Below are 24,982 nucleotides of genomic sequence, written 5' to 3'. Positions count from 1 at the left end.
TGTTATCAGCAAGCCTTACCATCCTGCTTATGTTTGCAGAAACACAGAGTACAAAAACAAGAAAACAAGAACACACTTATCACAGGTCAGCATGACCAGAGTGGGGAGAACATTCCTTTCGACAAGGAAAGAGAAATGTGGAAAGAAAATGACATAAGCACAAAAATTAATTACAATAAAGAAAATTCATTTCAGCATGCACAGAATAAACAAAACAGATTATTATCATAAAAATCAAGTTGTGTGTAGGCACATTTCAAATTTCATGTCTATTGTTGTTTTTATTGGCTGGTTGCTAATTTATAGATTTAAAGCCATGTTTTTATTTAACAATCTTCAAAAATGAAGCTGTCAGACCTGCATTGTCTTGAAAGTTCTCCTGGACTTTGGGAGGAACTGGAACTTCAGACAAGGTGATTAAAGCAGATCTGATATATGAAAGAAAATAAATATCAAACATATATATTTGCACATTTTTTACTTCTTACAATTTCACTTAGACTTTAATGACATGTTTATGGAAGGAGTCTCCAGTGTCAGTGCTTTGGATTGGTCAGAGTGTTTACATACAGTTTAAAAGATGCCAGAGAGAGAGAGAGAGAGAGAGAGAGAGAGAGAGAGAGAGAGAGAGAGAGAGAGAGAGAGAGAGAGAGAGAGAGAGAGAAAAGACTAAGACTAAGACTAGAACAGGAACTACCATATTGCATGGACGTTCCAGCGCATTAAGTCCTGAACTTCATGCCAGGTGACTGTGGAGGAGCAAAACAAACATAGGGATGTTGGGATAAGAATAAGGACAGAATAAGACTTTTATCACTAAATCATGTAATTTTTTGAAAATGTTTTCTTACATCAGACTTAAACCCAGCAAGAATGTTCCACTGAACATAGACAGTTATACATTAGAGTTATAGTGACTGTCAGTAAATTCATTATATTTGTTTAGTGGTTATTGAATGTGATTTTCATTAAATATAATAAACACCAGACACTATGATGCTTTATGCTAATTTTAAGGGTGGAAAAAGAAAAACAACAACAAAAAGAAAATCTCCCCAATGGACTTGACTATTATATGAAAAGACACTAAAGAAGCAGCTCTCCTGAGTAGAGGCCAGGTAAAGGACAAAAGATAAATCTGTTCCTTCCCCAGAATAATCAGCACACTCTATTACATAGAATTTGTATTAGTATCATTTACTTAAAGTGGATACTTTATTACTAGACAATTAATTATATATACTGATGTCGTATCTATTAATATAACAGGTGAAAATCATGAAAATTTAGGAGGGGAAAAGCAGCTATGGACAGATTATTACTTTAATGATCCAAATGACAAGACATTACAGACAGAACATGAGGACTCAAGACACAAAGGGACAGGGGAGCTAGACTCACAAAGGTAGAACATGGACAGTGTAAAGAAATGAACAGAAGTAAAAACAGAGCCTTTTTTTTTTTTTTTAAACTAAACAAATTAACAGCAAAGATAGGCTAGCTGCATACCCTAATCTAAACTACCCAAAAGTACAGATGGTGGCACCAGGCCTCTTAGCTCTACTTCGGGGTCATCTCTCTGCCCACTGGGGTTTTTCTCTCTTTTGTCCATTTTTTATATGACTGAACTGATAAACAGTGAACTTTGGCAATTCAGGTGGATTATAGACTTTAACACGAACTGTGAGTAAACATTTGAGGTGTTGTTTCATATAAGAGCTGGTTCTGAACTGAGATCTCATGACATTTGAATGTGAATGTTAGAAGGTGAAAATTTGAAATGGATTCTTGAAAAAAAATTCAATTCATTTTGAAGATTAATAATATTTAATAAGGAATTTGTGAAAAGTTTATTCTTTTAATTCCTTTACTGTTGTAAATTATTTTTAACTAATTTCATGTAATTGATCACTCAATCAGAGGTCATAATTAATTTTAAAAAAATAGTGTTTAATTTCTTTATCACTACCTGAAGTTTTATTGAGAGCTTTTAATTTTAATTTAATTCTGTGAGTGTCAACTTCTAAAGACAATTCCCCAAACAAGCATTAAAATCTTACGCTAATAATAACTAGTATTGTTTAATGATGGATGACACAATAATAATAATAATAACTAATAATAATAACAACAATAATAATAAAGCCTGCTGTCTAAATGACAGAAAGAGACCATTTTGTTCTGACAGAGAAAAAGAAAAGCGCTGTGTTACTGAGCCAATAGAATAGTGTCATGCTAGTAACTGGATGTCATGTTTTATATATATATATATATATATCTCACCTCAGTCGTGGCCGGCCCGAGACTCGAAGGTTGTGGGTTCGAGTCTTGGGCCGGCCACGACTGAGGTGCCCTTGAGCAAGGCACCGAACTCCTCAACTGCTCCCCGGGTGCCGCAGCATAAATGGCTGCCCACTGCTCCAGGTGTGTGTTCACTGCTGTGTGTGTGCACTTTGGATGGGTCAAATGCAGAGAACAAATTCTGAGTATGGTTCACAATACTTAGCCGAATGTCACGTCATATATATATATATATATATATATATATATATATATATATATATATATATATATATATATATTTATATATATAGAGATATATATATATAGATATATATATATATATATATATATATATATATATATATATATATATATATATATCCAATTACATTTGAACCCCTGAAAATGGTGGACTGTGCATTAAAAATGTTGCAGTTCCTGAACCTTTTACTTGATAATTTTGGTCAAACACTTGAATTAAATCTGAACGTCTGTTCTTCAAACTCTTCAAATGCTTTTTTTTTTTTTTTTTCCATTTTCATTTTATTGTGGCATACATAGCCAAAAGTATGAATATATATATATATATATATATATATATATATATATATATATATATATATATATATATATATATATATATATATATATATAAACTTCTTTCAGTTATGTCTGTACATTCTGTACTGCTTTTGATTTCTTTCTTTCTTTCTATTATTGATTGTGTATTGGTTGGTTCTAAAATTCTGAATTTTGGTTAACCCTTAGATTGAACAATGCATGTCTCAGTGATTAATAACCAGTTCACATGTTTCATTTCCAGATTATGGCTGTCACACACAACTATCAGAATCACACTTCATTGCTCTGCTTTCAGTACAATAGAGTGTACCGTGTATCAGACTCTGTTGTTCAGCTGTTGTCTTTTTTATCTATAACAAACAGAGTCTACTTATATACATGGAATCTAACATAGCTGTTCAAATGATGGCCACCAAAATCCCATTTACAGTGAGGCCTGTGTCTAGATGTTTACTAAATATTTCAAGTAGAACAGTGAGGTTTTGTTTTGACCCATATTTGATGTTTGAATGTTGACTTCAATGAGCTTTCCTTGTGAATGACACTGAGTTTTAGAATGAGATTAGTATTGGAGAAAATGTATCTCACTTAGACTATAAACCTTGTAGATTCTGTAATATGTTGTGTTTTACAGCTGATAACATGACTTCTGAAGTTACTGGTTAATTGATATATATTCATATATGTCTCTATCTTTCTCTTTCAGGTTGTGTGTGAGTTGTGTGAGTGAAAGACATGTAAAGTCTGGTTGTAGAAACAGGATTTTTTTGGTAATTGTAATTAAAATATAGTAGCACTGATGGAATACATACGTGAAATAAAGTGTTTTTCCTTTGTTTTGTTTCTCTCTCTCTCTCTTCCACAGAAAAGGATATTTGTACCTTGTATGAAAAAGTGGGCGGTTAAAAAGTAATTAAAAAGCTTTTTTTTTTTTTTTTGCTCTTCCTATCCTCTTTCTCCAGGAGTTCATATTTCTTATCCATTCAGTCTTTCTTTCCATTGCCTGTGTCACGTGTTGAAAGGACGATGTGAGTTGACAAACTTTTTCTCCTCAAGACAGATTTCTTTACTTATTTCTGGTCAACAGGACTTTAGGTGAACATTCAGCTAACCTCACTGCACTGGGTCACTTCCTGTAGGAACTGATATTGGAAAAGTGAAGTGACTTTAATCATGTCAGAACTGTTTCTAAATTTAATTGAATTTGAATTATTATTGACATTGTTGTTTAATTGTTGTTCGGCATACTGCTGTATTTTTATTTGTATTGTTTTCCATTTTTCTTTTCTTCACTTTGTTGATTTAGCAGGGTTTAAATTTAAAACATATCAGAAAAATCTAAAAGTGTTGGGAAAAGTATATACATTCTAGCCATTTAAAATTAGATCCAATAAATAGATTAGAAAATTAAAATTATAAACAGGTCAAAGGTTAATTTAGATCTGATTTTATAAATAGGCCAAACCAAAATCAAGTATAACATCTGGATTTGATTAGATTTTGAAATCTGCTGATATGTATTTTATTTGTTCATTGGTCACATACCATTTTGGATTGAATATACAGCTTTTATAGAAATATTTTTCTATACTATTTTAATTGTCCCATTCACTCTGGCACTCATCTAAGTCACAGGGTGGCGCTATAATTCCTAAGGGGTCGTGATTGTAAAGAAATGTTTATATATTATTGCATGAAACGTTACTGAAATACTCAAACTACCTCATCTTGTACCAAAGAACAATACAAGAATGTTTTGTAATATATTGTAATAATGTAATGTAATAATGTGACACAAAGCTAACAAAAGTAATGTTTTTTTTTTTAGATTCGTCTTTTTTTCGTATTCAAATGTATGGTTGTAAAACATATGTACTTGTGAATGCGAATTGTATAAAAGTTACTTGAAAATCGTTCAATAAAGTCAAAATCGGCGACGAAGCTATTAAGTACAATTACAAATTAAAATGTAGAAGCGCTGATGGAATACATAGATTTAAAAAAAATAGTTTATCGTTTAGTTGCGTGTGTCCTACTTACAGAAAGGAGATTTGCACGTTGTATGAAAAAGTAGGTGGCTCTTAAAAGAGCCTTTGTGTTGATAAGGACTCCGGTTTACTTGGAGCTGGTGTACTTGGTGACGGCCTTTGTGCCCTCAGACACAGCGTGCTTGGCCAACTCTCCGGGAAGCAACAGACGCACGGCAGTCTGGATCTCCCTAGAGGTGATGGTGGAGCGCTTGTTGTAGTGAGCCAGACGAGAAGACTCACCGGCGATGCGCTCAAAAATGTCGTTGACGAACGAGTTCATGATGCCCATGGCCTTAGAGGAGATCCCGGTATCAGGGTGCACCTGCTTCAGGACTTTGTACACGTAGATGGCGTAACTCTCCTTCCTGGTCTTTCTGCGCTTCTTGCCGCCTTTCCCTGCAGTCTTGGTCACGGCTTTCTTGGAACCCTTCTTGGGCGCGGTCTTAGCTGGTTCAGGCATGGTGTTGCTGTTCGAGTGAACTGCGCGAAAATGAGTAACACCGACCTAGCAGTTGCTGTATATACAGGCTGAGATTGTAATTATGCACAAGAGAACAAATGTGTGTTATTGGTCAAAATCCCAAAGCGCCTCCTCCTACACACTTACTCCTCCCCACTGTTCCCTCTGTGCTTTGTTCCCCTTCCGCCATTTTACACTCAACTTCGTGTTTTATGACAAAAGGGGGGGGGGGGGAATCCTATTTCTACCACCAGACTCTGCACGTGTTTCACTCACTATGAAATAAAAAAAAAAAAAAAAAAAAAAAAGTAAAATCAAGAGGTATATACATGAATTGACTTGTATGATTTTGCATCACACACTAGACGAAAGAAGAGAACTATAGAGAGAAATACCAAATCAATGGACTAACATTATTCGTACTCAAGAACATCGATTATATACATATATCTGATATGTTTTATATCACGACTTTTAACGTCATTCGCGTCTTTTCCCGACACATACAAATACAGTAGAGAAGGAACATCTCTTTGTGGATATTTGGGTGGCTCTTAAAAGAGCCGTTGTGTTGACGTGGTTCGGAGTTGAACGTTTATCCGCCGAAGCCGTACAGAGTACGTCCCTGGCGTTTCAGAGCGTACACCACATCCATGGCGGTGACGGTCTTTCTTTTGGCGTGCTCGGTGTAGGTGACGGCGTCGCGGATGACGTTCTCCAAGAAGACCTTCAGCACACCGCGAGTCTCTTCGTAGATCAGGCCGGAAATACGCTTAACACCGCCACGGCGAGCCAGACGGCGAATAGCCGGCTTGGTGATTCCCTGGATATTATCGCGAAGGACCTTACGATGACGCTTAGCGCCCCCTTTGCCGAGTCCCTTACCACCTTTACCTCTACCAGACATGCTGCTGCTTTCTCGAAGTGAAGCCGTTCAATAAAATACACCACACAGACGCTGATTACTTATCCTCCATCTCCTGGACCCAGTTGAGAACAGGCGAGGAGGCGGGTCTAAGACCAGCGCTCACACAATAGAACACGTTCATAAACAAAGAGAAAGCCGCAGCTTTTAACTTACTAGTGTATTTTTCTGCTGCAACCTCTCTGTACACACAAGGATCATCATCATCATCATCATCATTATTATTGTTATAAGACTTAGTAGTAGTAGTAGTAGTAGTAGTAGTAGTAGTAGTAGTAGTAGTAATAGTAGTAGTAGAATTTAACGCAAAGTGAGTATTTCAATAAAAATATACAAACAAACACTTAGCAATGTATGGAAGTTAGTAAACTGTTGTGGTTGTACATTAACCTTCACTGTTTAGATGTAAAACGTTCAATTGAGCATGTCTGTGGCTTGAGGCCTGTATTCTATACTCCTACAGTAGGTCCACTACTCGTCTGGGTACATTAATAAAAAACCGAGTCCATGTATAACCCTGAGAGTAGATTACAAGCAACACAGAAAGGAATGCAAAGACAACAATCAGGAGTCATGTTATCAGCTGTAAAACACAAAATATTACAGAATCTATAAGGTTTATAGTCTAAGTGAGCTACATTGTCTCCAACACTGATCTCATTCTAAAACTCAGTATAATTTACAAGGAAAGCTCATTGAAGTCAAAATTCAAACATCAAATGTGGGTCAAAACAAAACCTCACTGTTCTACTTTAAATACTTAGTCAACGTCTAGACACAGGCCTCACTGTAAATGGGATTTTGGTGGCCATCATTTGAACAGCTATGTTAGATATATGTATATATGTAGACTCTGTTGTTCAGCTGTTGTATTGTTTATCTATAACAAACAGAGTCTGATACACTGTACACTTTATTGTACTGAAAGCATAGCAATGAAGTGTGATTCCTATAGTTGTGTATGACTGCCAGAATCTGGAAATCAACATGTAAACTGGTTATCACTGTGACATGCCGTATTCAAACAAAGGGTTAACCAAAATTCAGAATTAAAGAGAGAACCAAACAATACACAAAGAATAAAAGAAAAAAAGAAAGACAGAAATCAAAAGCAGTACGGAATGTACAGACATGACTGAAACACGTTTTAAATATACAGTACACACACACACACACACACACACACACACACACACACACACACACACACACACACACACACACACACACAGTTAGGTCCATATATATTAGGACACAGGCACATCTTTCATACTTTTGGCTATGTATGCCACAGAATAAAATGAAAATGGAAGAAAAAAAATTGCATTTGAAGAGCAGACGTTCAGCTTTAATTCAAGGGGTTGAACAAAAATATCCTTTTTGAACCTTTTATAAGTAAAAGGTTCAGGAACCATTTTTAAGCACGGTTCTCTCTTCCCCCCCCCCCCCCCATTTTCAGGGGCTCAAATGTGATTGGACAAATGAATATAATAACAAATAATGTTCATTTTTAATATTTTATTGAAAATCCTTTGCAGGCAATTTCTGCCTTAAGTCTGGAGCCCATGGACATCACCAGAGTCTAGGTTTCCTCCTTTCTGATGCTTTGCCAGGCCTTAACTGCAGCTGTCTTCAGTTCATGTTTGTTCGTGGGTCTTTCTGCTTTTAGTTTTGCCTTCAGCAAGTGAAATGCACAATCAATCGGGTTAAGATCAGGTGATATAACAGCAAATAGTATTCATAATACTCACTCCCTCACTCATTTTCTACCGCTCGTCCGAAGTACCTCTGGTCACAGGGAGCCTGTGCCTATCTCAGGCGTCATCGGGCATCAAGGCAGGAATCGAACCAGGCAAAACGTGCTAACCACTAAGCACCATTCCCCCCAGTATTCATAACAGTAATTTTTACTTATATATAATAATAATAATAATAATAATAATAATAATAATAATAATAATAATAATAGTAACCTGCAACTATTTGTAACCATTTAGAGTTTTTATTTTTTTTAAATTACAATATGCTACTAATACTACCACTACAACAACAACAACTACTACTACCAATAATAATAATAATAATAATAATAATAATAATAATAATAATAATAATTATTATTATTATTATTATTATTATTATTATTATTATTATTATTATTATTATAGCAGAAGCAGCAACACTACCACTACTTAAAGGAGCAAATGGTAGGAGCAAATAAAAGCAAAATTGACAAACATTCATCATAATTCTAGAGCTCTGTACCTGAGGTCATAAATAACTCATAATAATCATCACTGGTGATTTTCGCTCTCTTTCTGCTTAAACACAAACACAAAACAGAATAAACACTTTTTTTCTTTAACTTACTTTTTCCATGCTACTATATTTTAATATTTAATTACAAATTAGATAATAATAATAATAAAAATAATAATAAAAATAATAATTCTGCCTTCTGCTTTTTTACTCAGCTCCAGCTGGACTCTGCTTCATTAAGTATTCAGATAAACTAAGAGGAGATGACGACTACACGTGAGCTTTGAGGACAACAACATCCTCATCATCAATACAACATTGTCAGACTGTATATTTAGAATCACACTCCCCAGTGTCACCCACATGAGTATGAGGTTCCCCCTTAAGTCCAGTTACACTCAAGGTTTCTCCATAAGGGTGCTTTTCATCACCACAGTCACCTCAGGCTTGCTCATTAGGCATAAATACAAACAAACTTAAATAGAAGAATAATATAATAGAATAATATTAACCTTGAGTGTATTATATTGATATCTATATAGTGTTCATATTCTGTAAAGCCACTTTGAGACATTGCTAAAAGCGCTATACGAATAAATGTGTATTTATTCATTTTCAACATCCCTGAACACAATGTTCTTGACACAAACACTCTGTACTCTCTGTAAATCATTTCTCTACAGCAAATTCACATTTACATGCATTTGTTAAATTTACATACATACACATTTATATAAATTAACGTGATGTTTACACGATAATCTCACACACAAAGATATGAAGAACTGCTCATTTATCAGAGAGAATGTGGTGGCTCTTAAAAGAGCCTTTGTGTACATTATAGAGAATTTCATGTTTAAGCGCGCTCTCCACGAATACGGCGGGCCAGCTGAATGTCCTTAGGCATGATGGTCACTCGCTTTGCGTGAATGGCGCACAGATTGGTGTCCTCGAACAGACCGACCAGGTATGCCTCGCTAGCCTCCTGCAAGGCCATGACGGCCGAGCTCTGGAAACGCAAATCGGTCTTGAAATCCTGAGCGATTTCTCGGACCAGGCGCTGGAAGGGCAGCTTGCGAATAAGCAGCTCAGTAGACTTCTGATAACGGCGGATCTCCCTGAGAGCCACGGTGCCGGGCCTGTAACGGTGAGGCTTCTTCACGCCGCCGGTAGCCGGGGCGCTCTTGCGAGCAGCCTTAGTGGCGAGCTGCTTCCTGGGCGCTTTGCCACCAGTGGATTTACGGGCGGTCTGCTTGGTTCTTGCCATTGCGTCGAACTGTGAACTTCACGGAGAAGAAATACAATAAACGGCTCTGGCGAACGCTGCCTTTTTAAGCCCTAACGCCGCCGTTTTCATTGGGCGTATTGAAAGCACACGTCTGCCATTGGATAGAACGTGTTACGTCACCTGATGACTATTGGATCGTTCTCCGTCACGGACACAGTTCGAAACCCAAACCGCCCGCCCCTATTCTATTGGCGTTCTCAGTAACACAGCGCTTTTGTTGTCTGTCAGCAACCTACCGCCTCTTTCGGTCATTTAGACAGCAGGCTTTATTAAAGAAAATGCGGCCTAGGTTATTATTATTTAGTCGTCATTATTATTATTATTTTGTGTCATCCGTCTTTAAAACAATACCACTTATTGTTAGTGTAAGATTTTAATGCTTATTTGTGGAATTGTCTTTAGAAGTTGACACTCGCAGAATTACTAAAAACTAGGATGAAATTGCACTTTTTCAGTGAAAGTGGGTGGCTCTTAAAAGAGCCTTTTTGAGTGGTGAGAAACGCAGCAGTGCGCGAGTTTACTTGGTCTTGACGGCCTTCTCAGTCTTCTTGGGCAGCAGCACGGCCTGAATGTTGGGCAGTACACCTCCCTGAGCGATGGTCACTCCTCCGAGCAGTTTGTTCAGCTCCTCGTCGTTACGCACAGCAAGCTGCAGGTGGCGGGGAATGATGCGGGTCTTCTTGTTGTCACGGGCGGCGTTGCCAGCCAACTCGAGGATCTCAGCAGTCAGGTACTCGAGCACTGCGGCCAAGTAAACCGGAGCGCCGGCACCGACGCGCTGGGCGTAATTACCTTTACGCAGAAGCCTGTGCACACGACCCACAGGGAACTGCAGTCCAGCTCTGGATGAACGAGTCTTGGCCTTAGCCCTAGCTTTGCCGCCGGTTTTGCCTCTTCCGCTCATCTTGTAGTTCAGACACGTTCTAAGAGCAACAGCGAAATAACAGCACTGTTCTTCTAGAGCTCTGTGATATATAACCAACACGTCAACTCTCTTATTGGCTAAGATCCTTGTGACCGAAGAACCAATCCGAAACACGCCGTAGAATTCCAGCGTCAGTCCATCATTCTATTCTACGCTACACACCCCTCCCATTCCCGTGTGTGACACTGTGTGTGTGTGTGTGTGTGTGTGTGTGTGTGTGTGTGTGTGTGTGTGTGTGTGTGTGTGTGTGTGAGAGAGAGAGAGAGAGAGAGAGAGAGAGAGAGAGAGAGAGAGAGAATGAAATTTTAAAAAAAAAAGACAAAATGCATATCATTGTAGGGATTTTTTTTACTGATTTATAATAATCAGTAAAAATAATCAGTAGATTGGTTATTCACTGATTTTCTATCTATAATGCATATATTAGTATAAAAGAGAGTGAAGACAAGTGCACATGCATTTAAAATGTAAACTGTCCTATTCTTCCTAGTTGTTCATACGTGTATGTGAACGTGAATGTACAACTCAGAATAGGAAACAGCTCTTTAAGGGAAAATATGGGTGGCTCTTAAAAGAGCCGTTTGAGGAATAAAAAAAAACCACATAAGAAACACGTTTACTTCTTCTTGGGAGCCTTTTTGGCCTTCGCCGCTTTGGGCTTTACAGCCTTTACCTTTTTGGGGGTCGCCGGCTTTTTGGCTGCCTTCTTGGGGCTCTTGGCTGCCTTCTTGGGGGTCGCCGGCTTTTTGGCTGCCTTCTTGGGGCTTTTGGTGGCTTTCTTGGCGGCAGCAACGGGCTTCTTCGTCTTCTTGGGAGACTTCTTGGCTGCAGGTTTCTTGGCCGCTACTTTCTTGGGCTTCTTAGCCGCGGCGGGCTTTTTGGCGGCCGCCTTTGTCGTTTTGGGCGCGGCTTTCTTTGCGGGCTTCTTAACTTCGGTCTGCTTGTTCAGCTTGAAAGATCCAGACGCGCCGATGCCCTTGGTCTGCACCAGGGTGCCTTTAGTAACGAGGCCCTTAACGGCGAGCTTGACGCGAGAGTTGTTCTTCTCCACGTCGTATCCGCCGGCAGCCAAAGCTTTCTTCAGGGCGGCAAGAGACACGCCGCTCCTCTCCTTGGACGAGGAAACCGCTTTGACGATGAGCTCACCGACGCTAGGGCCTGTTTTCTTGGTCCTCGAAGCTGCCTTCTTCTTGGGCGCTTTAGCCGGCACGACGGTGGGAGCGGGAGCGACTTCAGCCATCTCTCTCTCTCTCTCTCTCTCTCTCTCTCTCTCTCTCTCTCTCTCTCTCTCTCTCTGGGAGCTAATAGTAGAATAACCGAGTGTAACGCTGTGTAACACAGGAACCTTCCTCCACTCGACCGGGGGGCTGGCCTTAAATTAAGCATGAGAACGTTGTAGACTCAACCTGGCCGTGGCTGAATGACGGCGCTTCCGAGGCACACTGACAAGTGTGTTTTCTCACGGCGTTTCTCGGCGAAAATAAGACGCCGCAGACAAGATCCCGAGCGTTCAGCAGCATGTTTGTTGAGCAGGGACTTTGTTGCTCGCTACGAGCTCACGTCGGGTCTCGGGGAAAAGGACAATGTCGTGCAGCGAGCACAAAAGTGTACGTCTCGTCTGAGGCTCGCTCCGGCTTGCAGCGCATGGCGTGTAAAAACTGGACAAAAAGAGGCACGGGGCTTGTAAGTCGTGTTTACCGAGTTGCGGGAGAACCTTGTGAATGACCCTGATGTATTTGTAGCGACTGAGTGTTGTGTGTAGTGACTGTAACGGAGCCCCGTTTGTGCTGCGTAAAGCACATGTATACTGGAGACAGACAGACAGTCAGAGCGAGTTGTGGATGTCCATTTGCGTGTGTCGAAGTGAGACGCCCTTCTCCCTGACAGCTCTCAATACAACTTCAGGTAGTGATAAAGAAATTAAACACTATTATTTTAAATTAATTATTACCTCTGATTGAGTGATCAATTACATGAAAGTATTTAAAAATAATTTACAACAGTAAAGGAATTAAAAGAATAAACTTTTCACAAATTCCTTATCAATCTTCACGATGTATAGATTTTTTTTCAAGAATTCATTTCAAATTTTCACCTTCTAACATTCACATTCAAATATCATGAGATCTCAGTTCAGAACCCGCTCTTATATGAAACGACACCTCAAATGTTTACTCACAGTTCGTGTTAAAGTCTATAATCCACCTGAATTGCCAAAGTTCACTGTTTATGAGTTCAGTCATATAAAAAAAAATGGACAAAAGAGAGAAAAACCCCAGTGGGCAGAGAGATGACCCTGATGTAGAGCTAAGAGGCCTGGTGCCTGGTGCTGTACTTTTGGGTAGTTTAGATTAGGGTATGCAGCTAGACTATCTTTGCTGTTAATTTGTTTAGCTCAAAAAACAAAAAAACAAAAAAAACAGACTACACGAGGCTCTGTTTTTACTTCTTTTCAATTCTTTACTCTGTCCATGTTCTCCTACCTTTGTGAGTCTAGCTCCCCTGTCCCTTTGTGTCTTGAGTCCTCATGTTCTGTCTGTAATTTCTTGTCATTTGTAATAATCTGTCCATAGTTGCCCCCCCTCCTAAATTTTCATGATTTTCACCTCTTATATTAATAGTTATGACATCAGTATATATAATTAATTGTCTAGTAATAAAGTATCCACTTTCACTGATTATTCTGGGGAAGGAAAAGATTTATCTTTTGTCCTTTACCTGGCCTCTACTCAGGAGAGCTGCTTCTTTAGTGTCCTTTCATATAATAGTGAAGTCATTTGGGGAGATTTTCTTTTTTGTTGTTGTTTTTTTCTTTTTCCACCCTTAAAATTAGCATAAAGCATCATAGTGTCTGGTGTTTATTATATTTAATAAAAATCACATTCAATAACCACTAAACAAATATAATGAATTTACTGACAGTCACTATAACTCTAATGTATAACATTTTTAAATGCTGTCTATGTTCAGTGGAACATTCTTCCTGGGTTTAATTCTGATGTAAGAAAACATTTTCATAAAAATCAAAAATACAGATGGATCTCTAAACTGCCCCAATAGTATAAAACCATTCTAATACTTAGTTAACAATGTGAAAATTAATGCATCTTTTGTTATACTTTAATGTTCTAGTTTTCATCAAGCTGATGTAAAATGTATACACTGTTAAAGTTACACACCATAGTAGTCAGAGCACTGCAACATTTTTATTAAATAATTTCAGTCCATCCATTCATCATCTCGGGACACAGGCAGGGTACAAACACACATCTAAATGAGTTAAAGGTGCAAGTTTTAGAAGGTGAACTAGAAGATAAACCAAACATTAACACAAGCTTAAATAAGCTAAATAAGTTTCTTCTTGTTATGGTCCCTTTAACCTTTAACTCATTTAGATGTGTGTTTGTCTATTTATCATTATCTGTAGTAGTATACAAGCAAATAGCTTTTTTTATGGATACACATTTATGGCTTAAATGCTGGCTAGACATTAGCGATGCAAGAATGTAAAATTAACAGTGAATAATAATGTGCAGTTCATGTGTATAGCATCAGAAGATATGGAATAATCATTTAAATAAATTATATTTATGTTTTTGCTGTTCTTTTAACAGTAAAAAGTCAACTTTAGTTTATTTACATTAACATTCATCAACAGCTTGTTTGAATGTTTGGGTTTCAGCATAAGAGGTATTACTGATAATGACAATCCTACCATAGGTTTTACTCAGAAAGATCTGAATGCTTGACAGTTTTTGAGGCAAAATTGAGGCTGGCAGTGATGGGATATTGTGGGAGGCAAGACTGTGAAGCCACTTACAGGAAGTCCAAGCTGTTTGAGCACCTAAAGTTAAAATTAAACAAAAGACTAAAAACTAATCATTTTGAAACCGATCATCAAACAACAAGAAAAGGGAATGTTCTGCTGACAAGAAAAGTGGAGATCAGAAAATGTCATTGGATGACAACAGTACAGTAGGGGAAATGTAAAAAGGTAAGTAGTGAAGCTGTTGTGGAAATATCAGAATCAGACACAGTGGAGGATGTATAATATTATATTTCAGTCTTCAGATGTCTTGGATGTTATTTTTGTGGAAAGTACCGATTTAAGCAGTGATTTGTGTGCTTTAGTGAAAGGGTCAAAATGTTGCATATGATGTTCTGAATGTTTCTTTTCACAGTTCCTCAACAGCCAGAGGCATGTTTTGGCCAAGACCACCAAGACCATTTTGGCCAGGAAAAGTGGGAGAGCATTGGCCGAATCACATACCTGTAGAACAGTCTTCTGCAGTGTAGACCAGGAGGAATTACTAGACATCTTGAACAGCTACAGTTGCAGTAGAGTTCCCAGGGCAGAAAACATTGGGCAAATTTTGCAAGAACTGGCACACAAGAAACTAATTCAAGAGCCTGCCTATGGGCAAGTAGACTAAAGCCTTTAAGCAAGGAATGCGATGAAGTTGAAGCTGTGTATGGGGAACTACAGCCAACTGTAAAGAAAATTGTGAGATATCTGAAATTCCCTGAAACAATGAATGCATACCAAAAGGGAATTTATAAGCATTTGACAAGATACCTGCAGGAGTGTGACACAAAGAATCTCATTGTCATTGTTCCTGAGATTCTGTACAGGCTCAGATCTCTTTATACTGTAGGCAAAATTATAACTACTGATTTCACAGACCTTAAAGGCTTTGAGAGAAGACCTGTGGCACATACTGTACATGTGGCTGTTTTCTGAGGCTTTCAGTGCACTATGACACCTATCCTGACCTTAGGTCAGAAATGAACAAAATACTTGAGAGCAATGTCTGGGACATGGACATAATTTAGAGGTTAATTAAGTGAATATAATAAAGCCTGAATAAATACAAATTGTTTGTGTTCATTGTTCTGTCAGTAAAACTGTCAGGCTGTGAATTGTATTAAAATGTTCTTAAATTGTATTAAAGTGTTCTTTATATGCTTGTATACAGTATAGTTTGGAGTTGCATTTATTGTGAACCTCAGTACTGTGCATACTAACAAGTGAAATGTAAAATCTATTTACTGTGGTTTATTTTTATTACCACTTAATGTTTGGTTAACTGCCGTGTGTTACAGTATATACCAATACAACCTGCATATGTGGAACCAATTTGTGTGCATTTATGATACAGTGGCCAACACAAGTTGTGCATTGAACTCACTCACTCACTCATTTTCTACCGCTTATCCGAACTTCTCGGGTCACGGGGAGCCTGTGCCTATCTCAGGCGTCATCGGGCATCAAGGCAGGATTGCACTGAACTTGTGCATTAAATAATGCACAATAAAGTTCTCCTATCCTCTTTACCACACATATTTATACTTGCATATTCACAATTTAAATATGTATTCCAGTTTATTCACCACTAGGAAAACAGTACAACTTTGTAGAATCTTTTTATTCTAAGGCACTACAGTGGTAAATTGTACAGTATTACAGCCAATTTGGTCAGGCATGAGTGTGAAATGATCTCTGAATATAATACTACTATTTAGTGGTTACCTCTAAGAATGGAGTTAAAGGGATTTTAGAGCAAAATATCCCAATAATGTTAATATACATTTTATTCAAAATATCAAGATGATAGAAAAAGTTCATCAAGTTTTATTTCTGAAAAACTATACTATAAACTATATATAAATGTGTGTGTGTGTGTGCGTGCGTGTGTGTGTGTGTCTGTCTGTCTGTCTGTCTGTCCTCTTCAAGTTCTTCTACCTAATCTATTGTTTGACTCTTTAGATGAAAGAGTCAGACTTAGACCTTCTTGTCTTTTCAGGATCCTCACAATGGGAGGCCTTGTTTTTATTAAAAGCATTGTAATATATGTGTAAATGTGTGTAATATATGTAAAGTAAAATTACAAATAAAATCTGCTTCAAATAAGCAAACAATTCTAGCGTAAGTAGAAGAAATTAAAATAACAAACCAAGAAGCAGTCTCCAAGTGTCAAAAAAAAAAAACCTAAATCAAATATTACTTGTCACATACACGTACATACAGGGTACAGCATGCAGGGAAATGCTTTTTGCTACTGTCCAGTATATAAGCATAAAAAAAGGAATGCAATTTAGGACAAAAAAAAAAATAAAAAATAAACCAAAACCAAAAAGAGATGGATAAATAAAAGTAGTATCATCTGTATACAAAACTATATAAAATATGAAAATATAAGTGGAAAAATAATGTATATACATATGTATGTGTGTGTGTGTATATATATAATTAATTAGTTCTTCAGGTTTTTTGCTGCTGCCGACTGTTTTTTTTATATTGCTGACACAAAACCTTGTGATTTCACATCAAGCTTTCAATGTTACTCTCTATCTTGACATTTAAACATGCTACTGAACATTATATATCATTTCTTGAGCATACAAACAATTACATAAGTTCATATAAAAGGTAAAGAAATCTTATCGTTCTATAGAATGAAAAAGAAAACTTATAACAATTCAACAACCTTCTTTCAGCAAGATGGGTCTTTATCCAACTGTCTAGGTACAGTGTCCATTCCTCCTGTTGTTGAATCAGCTTCATTCTGGATCTCTTCTTCATCAGATACATTCAATTTCTTTATTTCATTCAACAGTGTCCCCATTTCATCCCCATTGGATGAGATTGTCACGTAAGGATAACCAGATGTTGGTGGTATGGCAGTTACTCCACTCAACATTTCTATCAACACTAATTTTAAACTTGTTACTATATATATATATATATATATATATATATATATATATATATATATATATATATATATATATATATATATACATACACACATACATATATATATATATATACACATACATATATATATATATATAGAGAGAGAGATATAGTTTTCAGATTGGTGGACGAGTGAAGCTCTTTACACGTGTAACGTCAACACGATCACATGAGAATGCATATCAATAGTACGAGTTTGCAATCTCGTAGAATATACACGCCAAAATGAGTTTTGGCGTGCATATGATACACACTTTATGGTGTGTATATAACACGCTTTTGGATAGGATGGGGGTAGGGGGGGTTCGTATGTTTAATACGCCATAAACTGCGTATCATATGCACGCGGAAAACTGCGTAGCATAATGCACGCCAAAACTCATTTTGCCGTATATATTCTACGAGACTGCAAACTCGTAGTATTCATACGCATTTTCGTGTGATCAGGCTTGTAACGTTACTCATACCCGCAATTGAACATTTGAGCCTAATATGCAGGATTTTTGCCTTCTGTTACGGGTCGCCGTGCCGTGCACGGCACGGAAGTAGAAGTGACCACTAGGGGCTGACCCAGAAACAAGCTTCAATTCAACTTTAAAGCATCAAATCCTCCAAAAACACGAAAAAACCTATTTACCTAGTAAAGTTTATACTCTCAATAATTTTTTAAGCCCACACACAAAGCACAATATGATTCACAGCCTTCATACAATTAGAAAAAAATTTCGGACAAAACTGACCTAGGTGGCGCTAGACCGGTTTTTCCCTTACCTTTAGACGCGTCTCTTTCTTCACTGGGGTAATATATTCCAACACAAATGATCCACATAAATCCACACAGGTCCAAGGATTTGAAATCTGTAAGCCTTTTAATCCAAATCGCTCTGGTCGCGCCGCAAATATTCTGTTTCCAGTTTTCAGAACACTAACGGAAGTGCGCAATCATCTCGTTTTGCCGCTCTAACTCCTAATTGGGATATTCAAAAATTCAAAGTCTACGTCATATTTATAGCCCAGGTCCCAACGAATCAAATAAGCCCTCATTTGAGCCAATTGGTGCTTGTATGGCAGAGATAGACGGCTGAGAAGCCAATGGTGGCATGACCTCATTTTTGGGAACCCGCCTTTGACTGACAATTACTCCTTCCAATAGCAATGAAATGGGCTGGGGACGATTCCAACGGTATATGACATGCCTTACATTCTTTGCCTGTGTCTGCGTGAACTGGATGTGCAGAAGAATTCTTGCGTAATCCCTGACCTTTTGTCCCTCTCACAGCTCAGGGTGTCAAGTTACAGGCCTGTTTTCACACCAGATTGATAGAGAGAGAGTCTAGGCTTATTTATGGCTTGTCAGACTGAGCCTGCAGCCTTTTATTTCAAAGTTATATAGTAAACAAGTACACAAAAACGCTGCACCCGACAACCAGGGCCGTAGAAAAATATTCATATAAAATCCATTTTTGGGTCTTTTGACTTGAAATTTTTTTTGATGAAAGCTAAGACATGTGGCTATGACTGTCTGTTATTGGTTTGTCCCTAACATGTTCCAGAAAAATAAGATTAATCAGTTTATCAGAAAAACAACCCAGGCGGACAGGAAAATCTGCATTCAAACCCCTGTAACTTTGTGCCAGTAAGGCCTAGAATCAATCTGAAACTAGTTTCTGAAACTAGAGAATCTCTTCTTTCACCAGGTTCACCCCTGTGTGTCAAAGTATGTGGGAGCTGTACCACTTTTTGTTGGACAATGGATATAGGCGGAGGACCATAATTGGTTAAATACAATAATGTGTAAGGTTAATATTGTGCAAGCACGTGTGTCTAAGCGACATTTTTTTTTCTTAAGACTAGAAAATCGTTCTGATTTTAAACACCTCATGCATGCAGTGGAAGTGTAAGTTCTATGTTTATTTCTGTGAAAAGAGAGCCATTTTCGGATTAAACATGGAAGCTACACAAGAACCAATCAAATTCCTTGTCTTCACACAGACTGTTTGTGTTTTTTTAAATCATTCAATGCTCTAAAAGTGCATTTTCGGATTAAACATGGAAGCTACACAAGAACCAATCAAATTCCTTGTCTTCACACAGACTGTTTGTGTTTTTTTAAATCATTCAATGCTCTAAAAGTGCATTTTCGGATTAAACATGGAAGCTACACAAGAACCAATCAAATTCCTTGTCTTCACACAGACTGTTTGTGTTTTTTTAAATCATTCAATTCTCTAAAAGTGCATTTAACAAGAAATCACTCTGAAAATGCAAAACAAACAAGTGGATCAGAGCCACCAACTTTGATATTTCATTGTCCTCTCTGTGAATTTAAAGAACCATGCAGAGAATCCTTGTTTTTCTGCCATTTGCGTCAACATCTGAAAATAATGAAATGGTTCAGTGTCCATACAAAGACTGCAATTTTGAAAGCAGAATTTATTCCACATTTAATGCTCATAAAAGTAAGCAACACCAGTTTGCCACTCAGAGGAACTTCAAGCCCAACATTTCAGTGGAGTTGCAAATTGTTGCTGCCGATTTACAGCAAGATGTTACACAAAGTACATTTTGCTATGATTCAGTTGATTCTACAGAGTTTGACCAGGATGAATATGAAGAAGGTGACCCAAATCAAAGTCTGGATGATTTACAGAGACAACTTAAGCATAATTTAGGATTGCTTTTCCTTAAGATGCAAACCATTTTGCATATATCTGATGCAGCAGTATGAGAAGTAATACAACAATTTACTCAGATTTTTCTTCTGTCAAGGCCCCTTTTAAGTAATGGCATTCAGCAGATTTTAAACCAACATGAAATCACTTAGTGATAATGTTTTGAAAGAGATTGTGAAAGTTGTCACAGAGAATAATCTGATCTTAAAAATGACTTTGAGCCTCTATCTACCATCAGTAAAAGAGCTAGTTATGCCAATAGAATACAAACTCGACAAAGAATCACAGTCTTTTGCTTATGTGCCAGTCTTGAACATGTTACAGCCGCTTTTAAACAGATCAGAGGTCCTTGATAAAGTTCTTTGCTCCTGATGGCAGTGCATGTGGAATTAGCTCTTACAGAGATGGCACTAACTAAGACCTCGGTGTTATATTAGACAGTAACTTGTCTTTTAAAAATCATATCGCCCATACTACCAAAACAGCCTTCTTCCACCTTAGAAACATTGCCAAGCTGAGAAACATCCTGTCTGTATCTGATGCTGAGAAGCTAGTTCATGCGTTCATGACCTCTAGACTGGACTATTGCAATGCATTACTAGGTGGTTGTCCTGCATCTTTAATAAATAGGTTACAGTTAGTCCAAAATGCAGCTGCTAGAGTTCTCACTAGGACAAGAAAGTATGACCATATAACCCCAATTTTATCATCTCTACACTGGCTACCTGTTAGGTATAGAATTGACTACAAACTGCTGCTACTTACGTACAAGGCTCTTAATGGTTTAGCTCCCATGTATCTAACTAGTCTTCTAACATGTTACAATCCTTCACGCTCTCTGAGATCACAAAACTCAGGGCTTCTGGTAGTTCCCAGAATATCTAAGTCTACTAAAGGTGGTAGAGCATTTTCTTATTTAGCTCCCAAACTTTGGAATAGTCTTCCTGATAGTGTTTGGGCCTCAGACACACTTTCCCAGTTTAAATGTAGATTAAAAACTCATCTCTTCATTCAGGCGTACACTTAATACATCCCATAATATCATGCACCAGTACATCAGACCAGCGCATTTTTATGAACGGCAGATATGTTAATCCCTTTCCACTGCTTTTCTCTTTGTACCCATCCCGAGGCATCCAGACACTGTACCAGCTCCCATCGTCCTCTGTGGGACGAAGCCTTTGGACATCCACTGAGCCGAGGCCGACTCTAAGAATCCTGAGACATCTCCAGTTAGACTCTGTGGTACTCAGAAGATCAGAAGTCCTTGAACCTCACACCAATACAACATTTGTTTGACTGTATATTACAATCACACCCCCAGTGTCACCCATATGAGGATGGGTTCCCCCTTGAGTCCGGTTCCTCTCAAGGTTTCTTCCTTTACCAATTTAAGGGAGTTTTTCCTTGCCACTGCTGCCTGAGTCATCTCAGACTTGCTCATAGGGGAATAAATACATACACACTGTGAACTATATACATCTAATAATAATCTAGAATTTTTATTCTGTTAATTCTTATTTCTTTTATTATTCGTTATTTCCTTTATCATTAATTATGTTTACCTTCTGCTCTATGTTTATGTTCTGTAAAGCTGCTTTGAGACAATGTCTATTGTAAAAAGCGCTATACAAATAAACTTGAATTGAATTGAACTACTCTGAGAATCCTATTCTGATGGCAGAAAAATTTAGGATTTTACTTACCCTCTACACTGATGAATTTGAGATTGCCAATCCTCTTGGCGCTTCAAAAAAGAAACAAAAGATGTCAGTGTTTACTGGGTCCTTGCCAATCTTCCCGCTAAGTATCGTTCTTCTCTTCATGCAATTTAGTTGCAATCTTATGCAAAGCTAGTGCAGTGAAACAGTATGGATATGAAACAGGAAGTGCTTGAAAAGCTTACTGAGGCTATGTACAAATTTAAAGCATATCCCCATGAAGTAGATTTCAATGATGTTGCATCGGCACTTGTCAAAATACATCCATGCCTTTTTGTACCAGGCTCCTCCACTGGATGGAACGGATGGAAAAACGGTATAAAGTTTAAAATGGGTAATTACAGGAGCAAACTACGGAGAGCTGGATGCACCGATGTTCTTGTTAATTCAATGAAAAGAGGGAGCCAAGATTCTTCAAGAAATGTCAAGAAACCCAAACGATTCGAGATCAACTTTCTACCCAATATGCCTTCTGGTGAAAGTGAAAGCAGCATCGAATCAAAACGATTAGAAATTGTGGAGGAGATGAAGAAATGACCTCCGAGTTCTACACTGATAGCACAATACATGGACGCAACCTTTTCGCTAAGAAGAAAAGAGTTGGTTGAAAAGGAGCCTTCAGTAAAAGAGACTTTAGAAAGATGGCCAGCAGTCTTCAGGGAAAGTCAGGTAATTAAGACACATTTTTTGTAGGGCATGTAAAAATGTTTTAAGTCTAAATGTGCGGTTTCTTTGGTTCTCCTCTTTTTGCAGATTATTGCCGAGTTCAACCGGATCACAAGTAAAAACCTCAAGCAAGAATTCTTCTCAGCCCTAGATACACATACTTCTCAGTTTCTGGAAGTTTTCGAATCAAAGAAAAAAGCTGGAAAAAAGCTCTCGGAGTATCTAATGCAAATGAAGTCTGCAGTAAGTTTTTTTTTTTTTTAAACAATAGTGTAAGTCCATTTGTCAACTTTAAAGTGATCTGTTTTCACTGTTGATCTTGATGTTTTATGTATTATTTGTTAGAACATCACAGATGTCACTGCTCGACGGACAACGGTTCTCCGTGGTCTTGCTGTCCTTCTTGGGGAAGACACTACAGACTTCTTCAAAACATGCTTTGTAAGTATTCTTCTAATTTAATTTACATTTTACATTTACAGCATTTGGCTGTAAAGTAGAAGTTCATTCCACCACCTTGTTGATATATTTAATATCTGTAAGAAGTTCTACAAGAAAGATGTCCCAATTTTTGTGTCAGCATTACGTTTATTTAAGAGCTCTTATAGAAAGTACATAGAAGATAAATAAAATGCAAGTGGAATATATACTTTAGTTTTTCATAACATTTGATCAAAAGTCTTAAAATGTGGGTGAAACTATTTTCAAACTATAAAAATCTCATAGAATAGTGTCTTAAATTGTTCCAATCCAATTTCAATCCAACTACTCAGCGCAAAGAGGTCTCTACTGTATATACTGTATAGCCATTCCTTACCTATGTCCCGTTACAGTTTTAGCATCACCACCACCCAATCGCCTCACTCTGCTGGTATAGACGCTTTCAGCGGTAATAACAAAAACAAACACTTTTCGATGACCAATAATTAGCGGTGAATAATAACTTAAATATTAAAAGGATAGGGAAAGGAAATCATTTTGTTACAAACCTGTATAAATTTCTTTGTTCTGATGAACACGAAGGAACATATTTTAAGGAATGTTTGAAATCAAACCAATCATGGGATGGATGTAACTGTTTTACTAAAAATACATTGCTATTAAATGTTTTGATGCTTTTACTGAAAAGGTCCAAATTATCACTGACAAATCTCACTGAAGCCCTGTTACAAATTTAAATGTTACTTCAAGAACTAGTAACAGCACCTTAAGCAGTTTACATTTTTAAAAGGAACATGCACTTCTTTGCATTTGCAAGAATGTATTTTAATAGTGCTTTTCTTTCTTTAGGACTGTGATATTGTTGCACCTCAAGTATCGATAGGAATTCTCACTGTGGTGCCAGAGGACAGCCTGATGTCTCCACAAGGTTTGCCATTGGAGGTCACTGATACAGCAATAATCTTGGAGGGTGTTATAGCAATGTATGGACTTGAGAATGTTCCACATGCCATGTGTCTTGTTTTTGGGCTGATCTATGCTATAAATATGGAGTACCCTTCACAGCTTAAAAACACTTTTGAGTTCATTCAAAGGGTTTTTCTTTCCCTGGGGCACAAATCTCTCAAACCAAAACTGCAATCACTAAAAAACTTACTGTTTTAATGTGCTTTTATGTTTCTGATGGCAGAAACAAGACCATGTTACTGTAGGTCTGTTGTTGCATTTGTTTTATTTTTTATTTTTTGAGTTTTAATCAGTCACCTGCCAACCTGGATACAAAACCAAAACTGATTCAACTAAAAGCTTTGTAGTCAAGAATTTGTTCAATATGTTTTTAATAGCAGAAAAAAGACTGTCTTAGGTCTATTGTTGCACCTTGAGTGTTTTATCCAGATTGATGGGTGACTGATTAAAAATCTCAATACTTAAAAAACTTAAAACTTAAAAAATGTTTTAATCTGTTTTTGTTTCTGATGGCAGAAGAAGACCATGTTATTGTAGGTCTGATGTTGCACCTTGGGTATTTATACCAGGTTGATGGGTGACTGTTTCATTTAAAATGTTTAGTGTTTGCAGAAACAAGGATTTGTTACTGTACGTCTTTTTTTTTCTTTTTTTTTTTTTTTTTTTGTCATCCATTAACTTGGGTATAAATCCTAGTACAGTAAAACTGTAGTTGGTCAACTGTAATTTTCGTCAAGATTTGTTCTTTGTGTTTCTGATGGCAAGACCGTGTTGCAGTAGGTCTGTTTTAATCAGATACCTACCAACCTGGATGCAAAACCAAAACTTTTAGTCAAGATGTGTTAGTAATAACAAAGATTTAGTCTTGTTTCTATTGTTGCGTTTTGAGTGTTGTATCCATGTTGATGGGTAACTGATTAAAACAAATCCCTATGCCCACAACTAAAAGAAAAAAAGAAAAAACATCTGTTGTTTTAATAAGATTTCAGCTGATGGCTGAAACAAAA

General features: G+C 37.4%; 4 protein-coding genes and 1 long non-coding RNA gene across 5 annotated transcripts; 1 reads left to right on the top strand and 4 right to left on the bottom strand.

Annotated features, from left to right (window-relative positions):
• Positions 1–4,938: 4,938 nt before the first annotated feature.
• Positions 4,939–5,398, bottom strand: LOC113658945 (histone H2B). The gene has a single exon (XM_047809772.1). It carries the CDS (start codon positions 5,353–5,355, stop codon positions 4,981–4,983), a length of 375 nt encoding a protein of 124 aa, XP_047665728.1. The 5' UTR covers positions 5,356–5,398; the 3' UTR covers positions 4,939–4,980.
• Positions 5,399–5,901: 503 nt separating this feature from the next.
• On the bottom strand, positions 5,902–10,217 carry LOC113658960. Its single transcript, XM_047804345.1, has 4 exons — positions 9,402–10,217; positions 8,751–8,809; positions 8,546–8,601; positions 5,902–6,273 (listed from the first exon to the last, which is right to left on the bottom strand). Exons 1-4 carry the CDS (start codon positions 9,804–9,806, stop codon positions 5,951–5,953), a joined length of 843 nt encoding a protein of 280 aa, XP_047660301.1. The 5' UTR covers positions 9,807–10,217; the 3' UTR covers positions 5,902–5,950.
• A 73-nt stretch (positions 10,218–10,290) lies between these two features.
• On the bottom strand, positions 10,291–10,898 carry LOC113658944 (histone H2A). Its single transcript, XM_027171457.2, has one exon. It carries the CDS (start codon positions 10,729–10,731, stop codon positions 10,345–10,347), a length of 387 nt encoding a protein of 128 aa, XP_027027258.1. The 5' UTR covers positions 10,732–10,898; the 3' UTR covers positions 10,291–10,344.
• A 470-nt stretch (positions 10,899–11,368) lies between these two features.
• LOC113658943 (histone H1-like) lies at positions 11,369–12,000 on the bottom strand. The gene has a single exon (XM_027171456.2). The coding sequence runs from the start codon at positions 11,990–11,992 to the stop codon at positions 11,369–11,371; it is 624 nt and encodes a 207-aa protein (XP_027027257.1). The 5' UTR covers positions 11,993–12,000.
• Positions 12,001–21,742: 9,742 nt separating this feature from the next.
• On the top strand, positions 21,743–23,991 carry LOC125139765. The gene is made up of 3 exons (XR_007138869.1): positions 21,743–22,571; positions 22,656–23,009; positions 23,859–23,991. It is a non-coding gene; the product is annotated as an uncharacterized LOC125139765 (long non-coding RNA).
• The last annotated feature ends 991 nt before the right edge of the window (positions 23,992–24,982 follow it).

The sequence above is a fragment of the Tachysurus fulvidraco genome, chromosome 2 (genome assembly GCF_022655615.1).
Source record: "Tachysurus fulvidraco isolate hzauxx_2018 chromosome 2, HZAU_PFXX_2.0, whole genome shotgun sequence".
In the NCBI taxonomy this organism is placed as follows: domain Eukaryota; kingdom Metazoa; phylum Chordata; class Actinopteri; order Siluriformes; family Bagridae; genus Tachysurus; species Tachysurus fulvidraco.
The sequence above is the reverse complement of the archived record's forward strand: the minus strand, read 5'-3'. Positions and strand labels throughout refer to the sequence as shown.

Excerpts from the sequence above, each read along its gene's own strand:
- LOC113658945 (XM_047809772.1), bottom strand. The coding sequence starts at position 5,355 with ATGCCTGAACCAGCTAAGACCGCGCCCAAGAAGGGTTCCAAGAAAGCC.
- LOC113658960 (XM_047804345.1), bottom strand. The coding sequence starts at position 9,806 with ATGGCAAGAACCAAGCAGACCGCCCGTAAATCCACTGGTGGCAAAGCG. Across the intron at positions 8,602-8,750 it reads CAGAGTCCAGCTGGAGCTGA|CAGAAAGAGAGCGAAAATCA; the intron begins GTAAAAAAGCAG and ends TTTGTGTTTAAG. Across the intron at positions 6,274-8,545 it reads TGAGTTATTTATGACCTCAG|AAAGCAGCAGCATGTCTGGT; the intron begins GTACAGAGCTCT and ends CTTCACTTCGAG.
- LOC113658944 (XM_027171457.2), bottom strand. The coding sequence starts at position 10,731 with ATGAGCGGAAGAGGCAAAACCGGCGGCAAAGCTAGGGCTAAGGCCAAG.
- LOC113658943 (XM_027171456.2), bottom strand. The coding sequence starts at position 11,992 with ATGGCTGAAGTCGCTCCCGCTCCCACCGTCGTGCCGGCTAAAGCGCCC.